The 18,582-nt window shown below is 48.8% G+C and overlaps 1 protein-coding gene across 1 annotated transcript in view; it reads left to right on the top strand.

The window, feature by feature from the left end:
• Positions 1 to 17,208, top strand: part of LOC142576435 (sulfotransferase 2A8-like) — a 120,616-nt gene extending 103,408 nt beyond the window's left edge. Inside the window, exon 3 of the mRNA XM_075686568.1 lies at positions 15,079 to 17,208. Coding sequence (XP_075542683.1) covers positions 15,111 to 16,094 — 984 coding nt within the window. The 5' untranslated portion in view covers positions 15,079 to 15,110 and the 3' untranslated portion in view covers positions 16,095 to 17,208. The remainder of the gene's footprint in view (positions 1 to 15,078) is intronic.
• The last annotated feature ends 1,374 nt before the right edge of the window (positions 17,209 to 18,582 follow it).

The raw sequence follows: 18,582 nt of genomic DNA on the forward strand, positions 1-18,582 counted from the left end.
AATGCAGCTCCTCGACGTCGTGCTGCAATATCGGATTCGCCACAAAATCCTCCTTTGACGCTGTTTACGAGACATAACCGTCTTGACGTCCAAGTTGATGGCACATGCGTCACAGCACTCATATATACCTGAGCGCACATATCGATTATTACCAGCCGCCTACGCCGCCATTTAAAGAAAATTGTTACGCCTGCCGTTACTCGCGTACGCTTGCCGTCTTTTGTTACCTCCGGAGCGGAACTGCTCCATTACCGAGCGCGGATGTTTGGCTGTGGTGTGGGCAGTGGTGAAATTCCACCCCTATTTATATGGCAGGCCCTTTTTTATTGTATCCGACCGCCCCGCCCTCTGTTTGCTTTCGTCCTTAAAAGATCCCCCAGGAAGGCTTAGACGATGTGCTTTGCGGCTACAAGAGCATTACTATTCGGTGGTGTATAGGTCTGGTCGCCTACACAACGACGCCGACTACTTGTCCGGTTACCCTGTACACACACCCGCCAACACCAACATGGACGCTTCCGCAAGTGTTCTTTCCGTTTCCCTGCTTTTGGACATGGCCAACGAGCAACGCCATGACGTTACTTTCAGGACCCTCATTGACCGAATGGAATCTGCTCCTGCTGATCCTTCGTTACGGAGGTTCATCCTCAACGACGGGATATTGCACCGAACAGTTTTCATTCTGACGGTCCTCCCCTTCTCCTTGTTGTTCCTCAACACCTCCGCTCAACCGTGCTTCAGGAGCTTCACGACGCCCCAACTGCCGGACACCTTGCGTTTGTTCGCACTTAGCCCGCGTGCGCAGCCGCTTATACTGGCCCAGCCTCGCACGCTCCGTACGACGCTATTTAGCTCCTCGCAAGCCCTCTCAGCATCGCAAAAAGCCACCGACACTTCTTGCCGGGTACTTACAGCCGATCGACATTCCACTTGAGCCATTCTTTCGCGTTGGTTTGGATCGCCTTCGCCCTCTTCCCGAGTGCAGCTGCGGCGACAGGTGGATCGCTGTCGCTACTGGTTAAGCGATGCGCTATGCCATCACTCGGGCACTCCCCACGAGCTGCGCAATCCACGTCGCAGATTTCCTATTCTGGGATATCATTTAGTGCATGGCGCCCCGCGACAGCTCCTTACTGACCGTGGCTGCACTTTACTCTCCCAAGTTATCGCCGATATAATATTGTCGCAGCCTAGTAGAAGACGGGAAAGCCGGCGCAGAGGACGTATGGAAGCACTTTATCAGACCAGTCAACGCGACGTCGTTGTCGTCTCTGTTTTTTCCACTCGCGCACTACTTCAGCGTCGTTCTCATCGCCTGGCACATACCCGCGGCGACCATGCAGGATGTGGCATGTGCCCCCCCCCCTTTGAAAACAGAGGCATCGTCCCGATGCACCAACGTCCGAAGGCTGTGCACAGACGGCGCAAAGTTTAGGTCATGAGGAAATGTATGGCTTCATACGAAGCACATGCACAACCTCGGGCAGATGCCGCCGACGTTTGGAGCAGTTATAGCTGTCGGGGACAACTTCATAATTAACATCGCTTATGTGGTGCAGAACTGTGTACGGGCCGAAGTATCTTCGCAGGAGCTTTTCAGACAGCCCCCGCCGACGAATCGGAGTCCAGACCCACACCTGGTCACCGATGTTGTACGTGACATGTCTGTGTCGAAGACTGTAGCGTCAGGCATCGTATTCCTGTTGTTCTGTGATTCGCAAACGCGCAAGCTGCCTGGCTTCCTCTGCGCGTTGCGTAAACTCCTCGGCACCAGTCTCGTCGTCACCGCACTCGTGCGGCAGCATTGCGTCCAACATTGTTGTCACTTCCTGTCCGTAAAGGAGGTTGAAAGGCGTCACGCGTGTTGTCTCTTGGCGAGCCGTGTTATACGCAAATGTAACATATGGTAAAATCTCGTCCCAGTTCTTGTGGTCGACGTCGATGTACATACTCATCATGTCTGCCAGAGTCTTATTCATACGTTCTGTCAGCCCATTGGTTTGGGGATGATAAGCCGTGGTCTTTCGGTGACTGGTACCACTTAGTCGCAACACAGTATCCAGAAGCGCAGCCGTGAACGCAGATCCTCTGTCTGTTATGACCACTGCGGGAGCGCCATGCCTTAGGACGACGGCTTCGACAAAAAATCGCGCTGCTTCGGCTGCTGTTCCACGTTGGATAGCACCTGTTTCGGCGTATCGCGTAAGGTAATCCGTGACGACGATTTTCCATCTATTCCCGGCAGTAGACAGTGGAAACGGACCTAAAAGGTCCATGCCAATTTGTTCGAACGGCGCTTGCGGTATATTAACAGGATGCAGGAGTCCAGCTGGCTTGCCGGGTAGGGCTTTGCGGCGCTGGCAATCCAGGCATGTCTGTGTGTAACGTTTCACGATCGACGCAACTCTCGGCCAATGGTACTTTAGCCTAATTCTTGCCAATGTCCGAGTGTAGCCCAAGTGACCAGCGGTCGGCTCGTTGTGACAGGCATGTAGGACTTCGTCGCGAAGAGATGCGGGAATGACGAGTAGGTAGCTGCTGCCACTAGGTGAAAAGTTCTTTTTATACAGAACGTCGTGGCGTAAGCAGAATGAAGGCAGCCCTCTGGCGAATAACCTCGGCACGCTGCCTGTTCTTCCCACTAAGTAATCAAAAAGAGGAACCAGTTCTGCGTCCTCGCGTTGGTGGCGTGAAATGGCGACAGTATCTAGCGCGCCTAGAAAAGCCGTGTCATCATCGTCGTGCACTGCAGTCTGAACAAGAGACCGATAAAGGCAGTCGACGTCGGTGTGTCGTTTCCCTGATTTGTAGACAACCGTGAATTCGAATTCTTGGAGACGAAGACTCCAGCGCGCTAGCCGACCAGCTGGATCATTTAAATTTGTCAGCCAGCAAAGTGCATGATGTTCACTTACAACGGTGAAACACCGACCATACAAATATGGCCGAAATTTCAGGACGGCCCACACCAGTGCGAGACATTCTTTTTCTGTAGCGGAGTAGTTTGCCTCCGTCCTTGATAGCGTAGTGCTGGCGTAAGCAATCACTCTTTCGGCGCCGTCCTGCCGCTGTACAAACACTGTGCCGAGGCCGACATTACTAGCGTCGGTATGAAGAATCGTAGGAGCGTCGTCATCAAAGTGTGCGAGCACGGGAGGCGTCTGCAGCCGTTGCCGTAGGTCGTGAAATGCCCGTTCCTGGTCTTCACCCCATACGAAGGGGACATCTTCTCTGGTTAGAAGCGTTAATGGCCATGCGATGCGCGAAAAGTCCGCAATAAAGCGTCGGTAGTAGGCGCAAAGGCCCAGAAAACGTCGCACGGCCTTTTTATCTGATGGCGTTGGGAAATTAGCAACCGCAGAGATTTTATCAGGGTCAGGTCGGACACCTTCACGACTGACAAACTGACAGAGAAATTGAAGTTCTTCAAAGCCAAAATGGCACTTTTCAGGTTTGAAAGTTAGACCGGCTGAGCGTATTGCTTTAAAGACCGTCTTTAGTCTCCTTAAGTGTTCCTCGAACGTGACGGAGAAAACAATCACGTCGTCGAGGTACACCAGACAGGTTTGCCATTTGAGGTCTGAGAGTACCGTGTCCATGAGTCGCTGAAACGTTGCTGGCGCAGAACACAAACCGAAGGGGAGCACCTGAAACTCATAAAGTCCGTCGGGCGTCACAAAAGCGGTCTTCTCACGGTCTCTCTCACCAACTTCTATTTGCCAGTAGCCGCTTTTCAAGTCCATCGACAAAAAGTAACGTGCGTTTCGTAGCCTGTCCAGTGAATCGTCGATACGCGGCAGCGGATAAACGTCTTTCTTTGTGGTCTGGTTGGGTTTTCGATAGTCGACGCAAAAGCGCAGGCTACCGTCCTTCTTTTTCACCAACACGACAGGCGATGCCCAAGGACTCTTAGATGGCCGAATAATCCCGTCCTCAAGCATCGTCTTCACTTGCGTTTGTATTCCCTCGCGCTCTTTCGGTGCCACACGATAAGGATTCTGCCGAATTAGTCTGGTATCGGCTTCGGTGACAACACGGTGCTTAGTGAGCGGCGTCTGGCTGACTCGTGACGTAGATGAAAAGCAGCTCTTAAACTCATCGATGCGCTCAAGAAGGCTGTTACGTTCAACGGGTGACAAGGTGGGACTGATATCAACCACAGGGGCAGGCATGGCCACGGTGGCCGTCGCGTGCTTCACTGAGACGCAGTCTTGTATTGAGGCAAATTCGTCGAAGTAAGCAACAGCCGCGCGTCTAAACATATGTCGACGTTCCCTGGTAAAATTCGTCAGCAGGAGTTCAGCACGTCCGTCGTGTACGTTAATTACGGCCCTGGCGATGGAAACGCCTTGACGCAGTACCAGTGCGTCGATGTGTTCAGGGACACCAGTCCCGGTGCTTAAGTTGTCGGAGATAACAGGTACGAGGGAAAAGCTTCGCGGCGGAAGCGTGACGACGTCGTCGGCGATACGTAAGCGGGGTCGCTGGTGCTCCGCGGGGTCGACGTCGTCTGAGCTCGTAGAAAATGTGACGAAGAGGTCACGGACATTAATCGCTGCACCTACTCTCTCAAGAAACGCATACCCAATATAAGTTCCTTGCAGCACTCAAAGAGAATGACGAAGCTGGCGACGAAGGTTTCACCGGCGATTACTATCCTGGCAGTGCATTTTCCGATCGGCGTCATCAACTGGCCGCCGGCAGTTCTGATGTTGGGCCCGGTCCACGGCGTCTTCACTTTTCACAACCTGTCGGCCAGCTTTTGACTTATTGTAGAAAAATGCGAACCAGTATCGACGAGAGCGGCCACTTGGTGGCCGTCAATGAAAACGACAAGATCGGCGCTGACGGCATCGGTTACAGGGGGTGCCGTTGGAAACGTCGGAGTTTTAAATTCGTCGGTCGTCGGTGATGGGGGCTCTTGGAAAGCTAGACGGTTTGCAACCTCACCCCCGGAGGTCGCTGCTTCTAGTTTCCCCCGCGCGGGCTAGGGGACCTGCCCCTAGAGGCGTCAGAAAAATCGCGACGGGTCGGTGGGGTATAACGAGCAGGAGAAGGGGAACGTGATAGAGGCGTCGCTGACCCTTCCGGCCGAAATTTTGTAGAATTTTTGTCGCAGGTACGTGCAGCATCAAACGCAGGGTATTTGCAGTTGGGAAACCTTGGATACCCGGCTGCGCGGTAGTGGCACGCGCGATAAACATGTCCTGCCTCGCTGCAATGAAAGCACAGCGGCCGGCGGTCAGCGGTGTGCCACAAATCGGTCTTTCGAAGCGGTTAGCCCACAGGGGATTCGCCGTAAGGCCGAGCCGCAGCGATCGGCTGGCGGCGATACGGCATAGCTGGTGGCGGCTGTGACTGGCGAAAATATGGCGTCGGGGGTGGCGGTGCTGGCTGCGTCGTAGTGGTCGACGGTGTCAGCAGCATCGAAGTCGCGGGAGGTGGACGACAGACAGCTTCCTCGTAGGTTAGTCGTAGCGGCACCGCCTGCCGGTCGGGGGACGAAAAGGCCTCTCGAACTTCCTCCCGAGCGATATCAGCGACGGAAGCCACCGCTGGTGCCATAGGAGAAATCCCGAGCTGCCGGATCTCCTCTCGCACGATCTCTCGGATGACTTCACGTAGAGACGTGCCGTAGCTCTCAGGTAGAACTGAAGCATTCACCGGCGAATTGCCGGTACCGTTGCTTTAGTGCCCGTTCTATAGCGGTAGCTTCCTTGGTGAATTCGACCACTGTCGTCGGTGGGTTCCTCACGAGTCCGGCAAACAGTTCCTCCTTCACTCCGCGCAAGAGATAGCGTAACTTCTTTTCTTCGGCGATCTCAGGGTCTGCTCTGCGGAAAAGGCGGGTCATATCTTCTGCATACATGGCTACGCTCTCGTTTGGTTTTTGAATACGGGATTCGAGTAGGCGCTGCGCAGTGTCTCTTCTGTCGGTACTAGTGAACGTGTCTAGCAGCTGGGTGCGGAAGGCATCCCATGTGGTCAAACTTCTCTCCCGGTTCTCAAACTACGTCCGCGCACTGTCTTGAAGCGCGAAATAGACATTAGACAGCTTTTGCTGGGAGCCCCCGTCATTATAACTGGCGACACGCTTAAGTTGGTCCAGCCAATCTTGGACATCTTCAAAAGCGTCGCCATGAAAACTTTCTGGTATCTTAGGATTCTGCAGCGTCACCTGCGATGGAGTTGCAGTAGTCATGGCGGAAGTAGGTAGACGCGTTCCAGCAGGGTCCTGCAAGGGGTTGAACTGGGGCGTCAGGCCTAGCAGGCGGCGACTGTACCGGTGAACAGGAGTTTCGACGAACGAAGGTGATTCCGTTTTCGAGATATGGCTCCGCGAAGGGGTGCCGAGCATGAGGCAATCCTACCCAGTACCTCCACCAGTGTCGCAGCCTAGTAGAAGACGGGAAAGCCGGCGTAGAGGACGTATGGAAGCACTTTATCAGAGCAGTGAACGTGACGTCGTTGTCGTCTCTGTCTTTTCCACTCGCGCGCTACTTCAGCGTCGTTCTCATCGCCTGGCACATACCCGCGGCGACCATACAGGATGTGGCAATATGCCCATGCTCTACCAAGCACAAACTGGCCACCTCCTATCATCCCCAAACCAACAGCCTTACTGAGCGACTTCATTGGACCATTACTGATACGCTATCGAAATACGTTTCACCCCATCACAAGGACTGGGATGTGGAGCTCCCTTATGTCACGTTCGCTTTTAATTCGTCACGCCACGATGCTGCTGGGTATTCTCCCTTTCACTTACTCTTCGGTCGTGACCCTGCATTACCACTGGACACTTCGCTCCCCTTGATACAGGATTCGAGGACCGAGTGTGCCCGCGACGCCATCGCCCACGCTGACCATGCGTACTAGCTTGCCTGTACTCGTCGCTTTGCATCGCAGGAATCTCAACGGCAGGCTTACTAATCACCGCCATCGTGACACATATTTTTCACCAGGCTCTCTAGCGCTACTTCGGTCCCCTTGCCGCCAGCTGGGGCTCTCCGAGAAACTCCTTCCGGGCTACAAAGGCCCTGACCGTGTTCTACGTCAAGTGACCAATGTCACTTACGAGATACTCCCCGTGACCTCTGTCATACCACCCAGTACCACATCACCTGATGTCGTACACGTCTCTCGGTGGAGGACAAGGTCGTCAGCGGTGAAGACGACGAAGTGACAACAGCCTGTCGGGATTCTCGGCTGTTGTTCATATACGCCTTGTAAATACATCGTGCAAATAGTTTATACCCATTACAATATTGTTATTACAGTGTTCAAATTGATAACCCCTAGATACGAAATTGAGCACTTCGTTTCGTAAGAAACGAAGCTACGGTGAATAACTTTCCGATAATTGATCTCAGAAGGCTAAAGGAAATTCATAGTTTCGATCCAGTCGCGCTGATTATCCAGCTATGCGAAGAATTTTTAATAAACGCGCTTCTGCAAGAGCCAGGGAGACAAATATTTTGCTAATAAACCCTGGGAAAGCATAACTGACGCTGAAAAAGAACCTCTGTAAGGTCGGCTTGACCGTGCCTAGCGTTTTGTGATACTGTCATCAGTGGCATCGCTCCGTAAGCATGTTCCTTGCGGCCAGTACATTTTCGATTTCTATTCGCGTTGTTGTTTCGAAGGCAAAAGAAAAGGTTTAACGCAATCATGGCGCAGATTTAGCACGTCACTGGCGTCAACACAATACGCTGCCGCCGAAGGAAGGAAGATAACGAAAGTGAACAGCTACGCAGTGCCGATGTTGTTCGTGCTAACGTGATGAAATCTAAGGCCGCGATCTTGACACCTCAGGTGCTTTTTTTATTTTTTTACGGAGCAGCCGTTTACCTGACGGCATAGAGCTTCATACAATAATTACAACAGGGAACTCTGGCACTAGAGTTGCAATGGGAGTGGTTGAGCCACCACTAAAATTATACGAAGTACATGGATTTGCCTAAAGTTCGTCCTTCCAGCTTCCAATGGTTTCATGGCTTTGTAAACTCGTTATTTTCAACAATGTGCCGCATAATAAATAGTAAATGAACATTATTAAAATTGTCCAATGGCAGTATTCGAAAACAGGGCCTCTGGCACAGAAGCCAGATATTTAAACTATTACGCCATAGACGCATGCCTCGACAAGCGACATAAAACACCGTTATAAATTTCATGTGAGCAAGCCAGTACCTTGAAATTCTTGGCGCATTTCCATTTCGCTACCACGGCAAGCTGAACCATTGCAATGAGTAGTGATTGTTTGTGTTCGCAGCACCTTCGGAACATCGAAAAGTATAGATTGCTCTGAAATTCCCGACAATCAAGGCATATAAAACGTAATAAAGAAAGCCTCAAGAACGTCTGAAACAAGAAGCAATAAGATCAGACAAATCCATGTACTTCCAGTCATTTCCATGATAGCTCAACGGTTACAGCTCCTCTAGTATACAGCTCCCTCTCGTATATTGTACTAAACTCAATCTTGACGGACCTGTATAAATGAGCCGCACGCGTTTTCTCGTAGGGGAGAATCTGTGCCTAATGTCCGTAAAGTGAACAAAAAGAAATGGCGGCGCGGGCGCCGAATAGGGAAGAACGAAGGATATTACGGCACACAAGAAAGAAAGCACGCTTGATTTCAACGCGCGCCACACCTGCGGAGTGGGGTAGTGTACCCACTCTGGCCGACGTTGCTGCCGGCTGCGTCTATTGTCGTCTGCCCTCGATACAACGGCGCGGCAGTTGAGGCGGAAAACACCGGGATGTGCGCCGCTGTAGCCACCGCAATGTGTAATAACAGTATCGTGCATTGCAGAGGCAGATCACAATAGTTCCAAAGCTACAACTTCAACAACAATGGGATAAAGGGAAGACCACACATTGTGGTCATCGGATGCGTTGACTGCAGCCATTATCCATTCCCATTATCGCAGCCAAGGGTGAGCACAAGGCTGTACACATGTGCCACAAGGGATACTGCCCCCTAAACTGCATGTTCGTAAGTATACGTCACGTTTTCTAGCCCCCATTCTTTTTGACAGTTACGGTGCACTTGTCAACGGGCACTTTATCTGTTCACATTTTACTTCAGATCTGAGACGCGGACATGAAGATCCTGACCATGGGCCATATGCGACCGGGTCGGACCACGACTCGTCCGTCTGGGGGACGACACGGCTGCGCCAGCGGTTCCAAGCGGGGCGCATTGCGAATCCCGAAGAATGCCTCCTCGGTGCGATAAAACATTTTTTGACTCAGACACGCTTCAGTAGCGTATAGAATGTCATGTCCGCCCCAACACAAGCTTTTAACTGGATTGCAAACAAATCAGTAAGGGCCTGCCTGGAGTAGAAAAAAATCTAACCAATAAGTGCTACGTAATTTAGTGTTAAGTACGTTACAAGCATGCTACCAAGTTCCTGCCAGGAGCAGAATAAAGCAACACGTATTAATGCTACTACCGTACCCATTGCATGCCAGAACGTGAAGAAATGAAGAAACGTTAGGGCTACTACTGTTTCATTGGTACTACCGTTAAGTGTTGTTTCCTTCAGCTTCTCGCAGGCACTGAGTAGTGCGCTCATAATTTGATTCACAGTATATGTCGGGAGGAGATTTCCCACTGATGCTTTTACATACGTCTCGCGACAGTAATACCTGGGGTCTTCAGCCTCTGAACTCTTCCTTTCTTGAATGATGCTTTAGCCTTGTTCAGTTGCCAATTTGTCTCTCGTCAGAGGGGTACTCAATGCACTATTTCCATCTTCATGCAGGTGACAGTGGCTTCCCTTTGGACTCGTAGCTGCTGACACTGATTCCTGGCCACCTTCCCATCCAAGCAGTCGAGAAGAAGTACAACACACCACATGCCACCATGCATTCGGTGGTTGAGAGGTGTATTGGGCTCTTGAAGAGCCGCTGTCTGCAGCGATACCCCACACCGCATCTACGAGCCAGAACGTGTGGTCAACATTGTCGCGACATGTACTGTGTGGCACAAGATTTCGCTTTCTGAACGCGACACAGAATAGGATGATGAAAGTGATAACAATAGCAGGAGCACCAGTAGTAACGAACATGACGTTAACGGCTACCCCATACGACATGGTCTGCCCCGAAATAAGTGGTTTTGAATGAATTACTTGTGTCGGCGGGCTGTCCAAGACACTGTTAGTGGCGCTTTCGGCACCACGCTTACACAACACATGCATTACTTAAGGACTGTGCGGCAGCTTTTGCGACGTCAACATTAGCATGAGCATTGCTAGGTGCATCCAAGCTGTTGTAGTGATAGCAACATGTGGTGGCTTAACAGATACCAAATAATTGCATTGTGCATTCATGCTCTGAAATTCCTGACAAAATAGTTTCCATTCCCAGTTGCAGTTGGTGTCTACCTAATGCAAAAAATTCATGATTTGTTGATAAATGTAAAAGTTGGGTAGTGAAAGGTTGTGTAGCACTTATGTGTATGTTAAGTAAAATAGAATATTTAGAAATACGATTTCAGATGGAAAGCGAGATCAAATTCAATGGCTTTTAGAAGGACGTTTACCATGATTTGCATGCCGCTCCTGCTGCCCTCACACTCATGCCCTGTGCGCGATGGATGTCGCCTGGAGTCTCATTTTGTAAGTTTTTCTTTCTTACTTGCATAGCTGAGAGTTCTGTGGTCCCCTTGTGCAATGAGGGACATTAGCCGCTGTTTCCTCCTTTTCTATTTAAGCACGAAAGCTCACAAAAGACAAGATTGACAGTGCCCGTCACGCCGTTCGCTCTATCGAGCTTGCTGTTGCACGCTCACCTTCTAGTTCCTCCACCACTTTGTCACACAAAAAACGCGACGTTTCTTTCTACTGATGAAATTGCCGTCAAACTGGTAATCCAACATGTCAAACGCTGCGATTTCCGTGATGTTTCACGCATGAGCAGTTAATAAATTTCAACAAAGTGCCCTCACATGTACAGGCGCCGACAAAAGTGGTATACTCCACGCAGTCCACGCTGCGGGAGCCGGAGCAACGGCAAACTACATTGCATCGCCATCTACAGGCTGCATAGGGGATCATATCTGCCGATAATAAAGGGCACCCATTGGCTGCCTCGATCCCAGATGCCGCCTGCAGATGGCGCCGCGATGCAGTGGGCCGTAAGTGGGCCGCTGCTCCGGCTCCCGCAGCGTGGACTGACTGCGTGGAGTATACCACTTCTACATAGTAGAACTCAGTAACTGGAATGCTACACAGTAAAATATTGACAGTGCAAGCGGCAAATGTTGTAGTGACATGTAAATAAAAGCACTGAAGTACAACTACAACTCTGTGTATTATTTGAACCTTTAACACACAGACCTGTTTTACAGCAAAACGTGTTTATGTACAGATCACGTATAACAGCCTCTACATTAAAGCGTGAGAATCATCACGAGTACTGTAGTAGTAGAGACATGTGCAACATCGCAGACAAATCACACTAAATATCATATCAACATTGTGCTTGCATCTAAAAAATCACAGATAAATGGCTCATAACATACCACAGGCAACAGCACACAATGCTTAAGAAAACTATTGTGTACTCCACATTTACGCAGAAATGGCATCCCGTTTAAACTGCACCAGAACAGAAATGTACAGGTGCATCAATCATCACGCACCAACAGAAAAATATTTATCACAGCCAAATATATAGGTACGTGTAAAAGAAACATGCGGTCGCGGGGTTACGTACAGAAGAAAAAAGCCCTTATTATCGTACTTTGGATGTTCAGAAGGAGAAACTGCTGCATAAATATTGCGCACAAACGGCACCCCAGGTGCTAAACATACAATACAGCCCAACCTGTCAAACACGACTGAATAAAAGCAAAATATGCGATAACAATAGACAATCAAGCTCTGTATGTTATGATAACTATTGATAAAAATTCACAATACGAATGAAACGAACGACCATCGGCAAGAAATTTTCATCATTTTTTGTTTGTGTCTTCATAGGTTGCTTCCTGGCGTTATATTAGGGACCGAATTCCCCCACCACTCAACAAGTGATTGTCGCCATCTGATGAGAAATGATGAAATTGTGGAACAATTGCCATGTGACCTGGTGCATAAATTGGCATAACAACAATGAGGCGCCTGGAAATTTCAGACCCACAGTCAGAATGCCCACACCATCAGGCTTACTGGCAATTGTGCAGGTGAGCCTGATGTGTGGACATTCCTATCGCTGCAGTATCACTTAAAGCACAGTCATGCTCTGCATCGACTGTACTATTTGTGGTTGCATTAAAGCATGGCACAGTAATTATTATTTGTGAGTGAGCAATTGTCGGGCTTCATATCATCATTACTAGATCTCCAGATTTCTTAAAGAAGAAAAAATGCGGCACGAAATTTCTTGCCTGTGCTTCTTTACTTCTCATAAGGGAGCTGGGAGGGGCGCGGGGCTTAGCTGGCGCCATAAGCAAGTAGACCCAGCAGCGGCTGAAGCAGGCGTTGGTTGTTCTCGTGCCACCAGCGCTCCAGTTCGATGCGCTGTAGCTAGACTTCCCGCAAAACCCACATTTATTTTACCAGCTGCTCTCTTATTTGCCCCAAGCTCTCCGTGTGCGCCTTATGGCTCTATTTGCAAGAAAGATGTAAATTTATTTCACCTACAGAAGCTCACTAACAAGAACTGAGAATGTTATTTATCCTTCCGCAATTCCTTGATTTAGATTTTCTGCGGTAAGGCTACGGTCATTTTATATTGAGACACTAAACGTATATTCCTGGCCCATCAAAACTGCGCCGTGACATTTCGTTTTTCTTTCTAAACTTGGGAATTTCGGTGGCTCCGTAACACAGCAAGAACGTTAGAGGAAAACATTTTATCTGAGATTTTTTTTTCTCCGCATAAATTGCTGATTTTGATTTTCGCCCTTTATCACATTTTTATACCGTTCACGTAAAAATATTAAAGTCACTGCTCACACTTACCGTTCTGGCAGCTTCTTGTCGGAGCGGAACCGTCAGTGCAAGGTTCACAGAGGAAGGATTACTGTCGTTGCGATCTGTTTGACGAAGCCATTGTTCTGCCATAGCGGTGCTTCATAGAAAACTGATTAGAACTCAGTTGTCGAACCACTACGTTCCAAATCTTGTCCTTGGGTGTTATGAATAACTTTTGTTGGTCCTTCCTAAAAAATGAATTGCACATCATACAACACAAGCAGGAAAATGCGTACAATGGGAGCCTTACACGAGCAATATTTACTCACCTCGGTTTTGTATCTCACGACTCGCGGAAGAAACGTCTCAAGTTCTTCGCAGACGAAAGTAAAGCTCTGTGGGTCATAATTGGTTGCGCGGCATCACGGAGTAGCGCACACGCTTGGGGATGAGCTGTTCGGCTTCTACAGAGGCCGTAATTTCGCCTGCGCTCAACGGCATGGATCGGATGCAGAATCAATGAATATGTGGCTACGGCTTCTAAAATAGGAGCACTTGTGTTTGCTTTTCTTTTAACTGCGGCATCTTTCGCGTCGCAAGGTGTAAAAACAAAATTGTTTTACGTAGCATGGAACTCCTCTTTTAATAAATGTCGTTTAACCGAATAAACCGGTTACACAGCCCCGGCAAAAAAGAAGAGAACACGAAAGAAATATCCAGCCAACTAAAGCAGCTCTTGACTGGACCATCCAAAAAACGTCATGCCTACGCACATGACATTTGCAAAAGCGTTGGTGTCACGCCGAAAGGCATTGGCACGAAAGGCATATCTACAAAATCGCACCTCTGATGTGAAAGTCTAATCGTCGGCTTCGAGTGCAAGCTACCTATGAAGGTCGCGCACTGGACGCCGCTTCTAAGCGTCAAGCTAGGTCATTCGAGTGTGCGCCCAAGCGGCAGAAGCAGCCTCGCTGGCAAATCCACAACCCTACGGATGGTACGGCCCGATTTTCTTTAGCTGAGTTTCGCTTCCAGAAAGGGATAATGATTGTAGTGCTGCATCATTTGTTCTTGTCTTGTAAATTTAAATATGGATTTTTACTCTATGTACTATTTATCTCCGAAAATGAGTGCAGGGACCGAAATGCACACATACAAAACCACATCCTCACACACATGATACGCGTGCACAGATGCGCAATCAAGCACACATCTCTCTCGTTCGCATACACACGCACTCTCTCTCTCTCTTCCCCTCACACGCACACACATAGACAAACACACACTCTCTCTCTCGGACACACACATAGAATGCGCACACACAGACATCCATGCGTACACAAATACGCACACATTTGTTCGCAGGCACGGTTGCTGAAACACAAACACACGTTGGCATAAATACAGATTCACACTCTCCTACGCAGCTACGGCGAGCACACCCACATGCAATCGCGTACACGTGCACGCTTGTGCTAATGCACGCATGCACACACGCCGCGGATGCTCACACATTCATACGCGCACTCTCGCACATCCAAATTCAAATACGGAGGTACACGCACCCGCACACCTAGACGCACGCATACAACCATACACAGCATCGCTCACCCGAGACGTGCACTCACATAATCACTCTCTCTCCGTCCCAGCTGCCTCTCATAAACCTACGCATGCAAGCAGACTGCGCAACACTCCCTCTACCATTACCGCTCCAGCGCCAACAGCAATAGATCAATTTATGGTTCGCATTTGGCACTTCTTCAAATCACTGTGCCCTCTGCCGGGAAGGTTCAAAACAATTTGCTCCTGCCGTGTGTCTTCACCGCCCATTCCTGACAAAAACACTACTATAACGCGTCACCAATGTTCCACGTAAGTGCCATAAATGTATGTGCTTTCTGAAGGGACTACATCCTCGTTGTGGTCAGTTGAAGCATTTTGATGCACTACCAATATCTTGAAATATGATTTTTTTATTTTGCTCATTCAGTATTGAGCATTGACGTGATGCTCTTAAAGGGAATGTCCATAATTCCTGGACATAGCCTATGTTCACTAAGATGAACCTGCGCACTGCTGCGCACAGAAGTTGCATTTTTTGTACCTGTAATAAACCAACCTGTTTCTTCACTTATTACAGGATAGATACCGTGGGCCTGGGAGATCACCACCATGCCAGGCCGCAGGCCCTACCGTCAAGTCATCGACGGGGCGTCGAGGTCCCCACTTGTCGTTCCAGCAGTATTTCGTAAAAGCCTCTCTTTCCGCGCTGCCAAGGGTGACGTCGTCCTGTGCACCTACCCCAAAAGTGGGTCCCACTGGGTTCAATATATAATGCAGTTAATCGTCAACGGAGGAAAACCCATCAGCTTCTATGACGAGTTCATCCGCAACTTCCGCCTGATCGGGTACGTGGAGACTGATGGCTGGGAGTCGCCTCTACCCGTGAGACTGTTTCTGACGCACCATCCACTCAGCCGAGAGACTATGAACAAGGAGGCCAAGTACATCTACATCGCTCGAAACCCATGGGACGTCTGCGTCTCGCAGTTTCGCATGAACACAGACCTAAGCAGCTACCAGTTCGAAGACGGCACATTCGAAGAATTCTTCGAACCCTTCATCGAGGGAGACTTGGGCTTTGGGAGCTACTTCGACCACGTGGCGTCAGCGTACGCCATCAGGGACGAACCAAACTTGCTCTTCGTGACTTACGAACAGCTCAAAAAGGACATTAGAGGCACAGTTTTGAGATTCGCTAGCTTTTTGGGAGAGAGATACGAGAGGGCTCTGCTGGAAAACTCGCAAATGCTACAAAATATCGTTGAATGGTCAAAAGCAGAACACATGAGGAAAGTCATCGTGCATAATCTCAGAGAAAACGCGTCACCGGAATGGAATGATCTCTTTGTTAAGAAGAATATGACTAGCAAGGAAGGCTACTGTGGAGACAAAACAAAGTACGCGATAGTAAAAGAAGCCAAAGTGGGAGGCTGGAAAGAGCACTTCACGCCTGACTTGCTTGCCCTTTTGGAGAAGAAAATTCGGGAAGAAGGGGACAAGGCATCTTTTCTTGAACTGTGGGAAGACATTCGAAAGGAAGCGTTCACGTTGTGCCGTGTGTCTTCGGAGTACCAGGACTCTTCCGTATCTTAGTTCCAAATTCTAATCTTCTATTTCAAACGTGCAAATCGGGAAATTGATGGTGGTTGGTGTGTAAAACGTCTTTATTTCATTCTGATCTTCGTCCAGAAAGCGTCCACTAGGCCTGCCTGATCGGCGCTGGGCAAACAGGCTGCAGAGCAATCTCGCCGCCGCAACACTCCACCCAGACCAAGCGCAGGGTCGGGAAAACTGAGCTCCAGAAGAGTCGACCACCCAAGAAGACGGGACGACGACAGAAAACAAATATGTCCACCGGGCCTAACCGAATCCAAGCCAGAGTACATCAGCGCGTTTCTTTGAATGCTACTGTTGTGAAGTAAGAGCCAGTACTTAAAGGGACACTAAAGGAAAGCACTAAGTTGAGTTAAATCGACAGAGCATTTGTCTAGAAGTCCATATTAGTTTTTGCGCATGCAAATATATAAATTTTTCTGTCTAAGAAATTGCCGTCTAAAGTACCCTTGCTGCTTCTCAATTTTAACCGCCCGCGCCAATGCGGAGAACTTGACGTCATCTCAACGCGACCGCCCTCTATGCAGTTATGTATTTTCTGGACTCTTTATTTAGTTGTATATACGAAGCGTACAACTTGGCGGGCGCAGGTGTTCAGCTTGCTTGAGTCACTCTGGAACTCTGCTTGGGTTCAGGTTACCAGGCAAGATCACGTGTGGTCAATGGCCACACGTTGCCGCTCTGGCCGTAGCAAACAGAGAAAACCGATGACGTTCACAGTGGCCGATCGCGGCCGCTCTCTGAGAATCAGAGGTGCTGACGCCACGCATAAAAGGTACCATTGTCGACAACAGATGGCACCTTTGCGATGTTTTATTTTCGTCGTTTTCTAGCTTACAAAAGCTAAGTTTGCATTACGATTGAAGAATTTGTTATTACAGAAGCACAACCTTTCAAGAAAGTTCGACTTAATATTTGCCTTTAGTGTCCCTTTAACATGGCGGTGCCACAGATTTCATCTGCAGCTGCGGTTCATTCTCTCAACGAAGCCATACCAAAACAAAATCTAAGTACTTCCTACTACTTGCATGGTGTCTCAACGATTGCAGTGTAAGCCTTCTCTACAGTAATTTTAGCAATAAACTTCATGGCTTGGCGTCTGAGCGGACTCTCATTCGGATTAGATGGGTACTCATCTGACGTGCCGTGATGTAAAGCTGACGTCACGCGCCGTTCGTCTGAGCATCGGAACGACTACGTAGTCGATGACGGTTGAGCGGCAATTCGATAAGAGCATGGCTGTGATAAATTACCTCTGGTGAAACAAACACCAAAACATAATATTTAGTCCTGCCCCGGAACAGCGTTCGTCACTCCGTTCGTCACTTTGTTGCGAGCGTGGTTGCCTCGGAAGGTAATAAGATCACTAGTGAATACGTTATGCTTTGTTACTGGAGAAGCAGGGCTCGCTACTTTGAACGCGCATACCGTGTGCCTGCTATAATAAAATAGAAGTAGCGTGTAACACGTCATTTCTGGTGGCAGCCGTCGCGTTATGGTCAACGTGGTGCAAGGAATGTACGCGGTGATAATCTTAAAGTGGTGCAGAATATAGAAAATTGCTAGTGCAGATAGTTCAGTTCTATTTATTGAGCTGGAATATTCAAAGATGCGGACATTACTTGTACTAGAAATTTAAACAGATAATTAATTGACGAAAATTCCCTGTATAACTGTAGCTGTTGCAACTCCTGTAGTTAAGGTTGCAGCTGGTGAATTTGCATTTTATATACACTCAAAGCGAATTTGAAAGATTGCATGGCTAGACAGATATGCGCCATCATACTAGCCGTAAAACTGCAGTGTTCGTTCGCTTATATTTGTGCAATCGCTCTTTTGGGCATTGAAACACAAATTTGAGTGGAACACACATGTGTTTCGTCGCAAACATTGGCCATGGATATTTCGACACTGGTGTCATCCTGAAAATTAGTTTTAAGTGAACTCCCCACTGCAACTGGCCAATACAGTATGTGTCATGATATAAATATTGAGAAGTTATTTAGCGAATTTTTGTTAATTATTTGATTGTGTATTTCTATTTCTCGTGCAAGTAATGTCTACCTCTTTGAATAATCCAGCTAAATGGCTAAAATTATGCTACCTGCAAAAGGCGATTTGTAAAAATTATCTAAAACTAAATATCATCATCCGGTATAAGGCGGAATACTCGCAAATTGTTCGGCTTTTCACGAACCGAAATAGCAGGACCAATCACCGACAAGATGGCTGATCGCCGTTGCATATTTCAGCCTTCGTAGTTTGAGGCAGAGATGTCTACGCTGTTTCTACTTTGCAAGAGCCATTTCGTGAAGCGCCCATACAGCCACCGTGTGTATCTGGTTCACATCCGTGTCTCTTTCAGAGCTGCACTACTCGCCGCTAGGGGTACAGGGACTAGATTTCACCTAGAAACAGGCACACAACATATTGCTACGGAACAATATATGCGCTCATGAAGAGGCGA

Source organism: Dermacentor variabilis, chromosome 3 (assembly GCF_050947875.1).
Source record: "Dermacentor variabilis isolate Ectoservices chromosome 3, ASM5094787v1, whole genome shotgun sequence".
NCBI lineage: Eukaryota > Metazoa > Arthropoda > Arachnida > Ixodida > Ixodidae > Dermacentor > Dermacentor variabilis.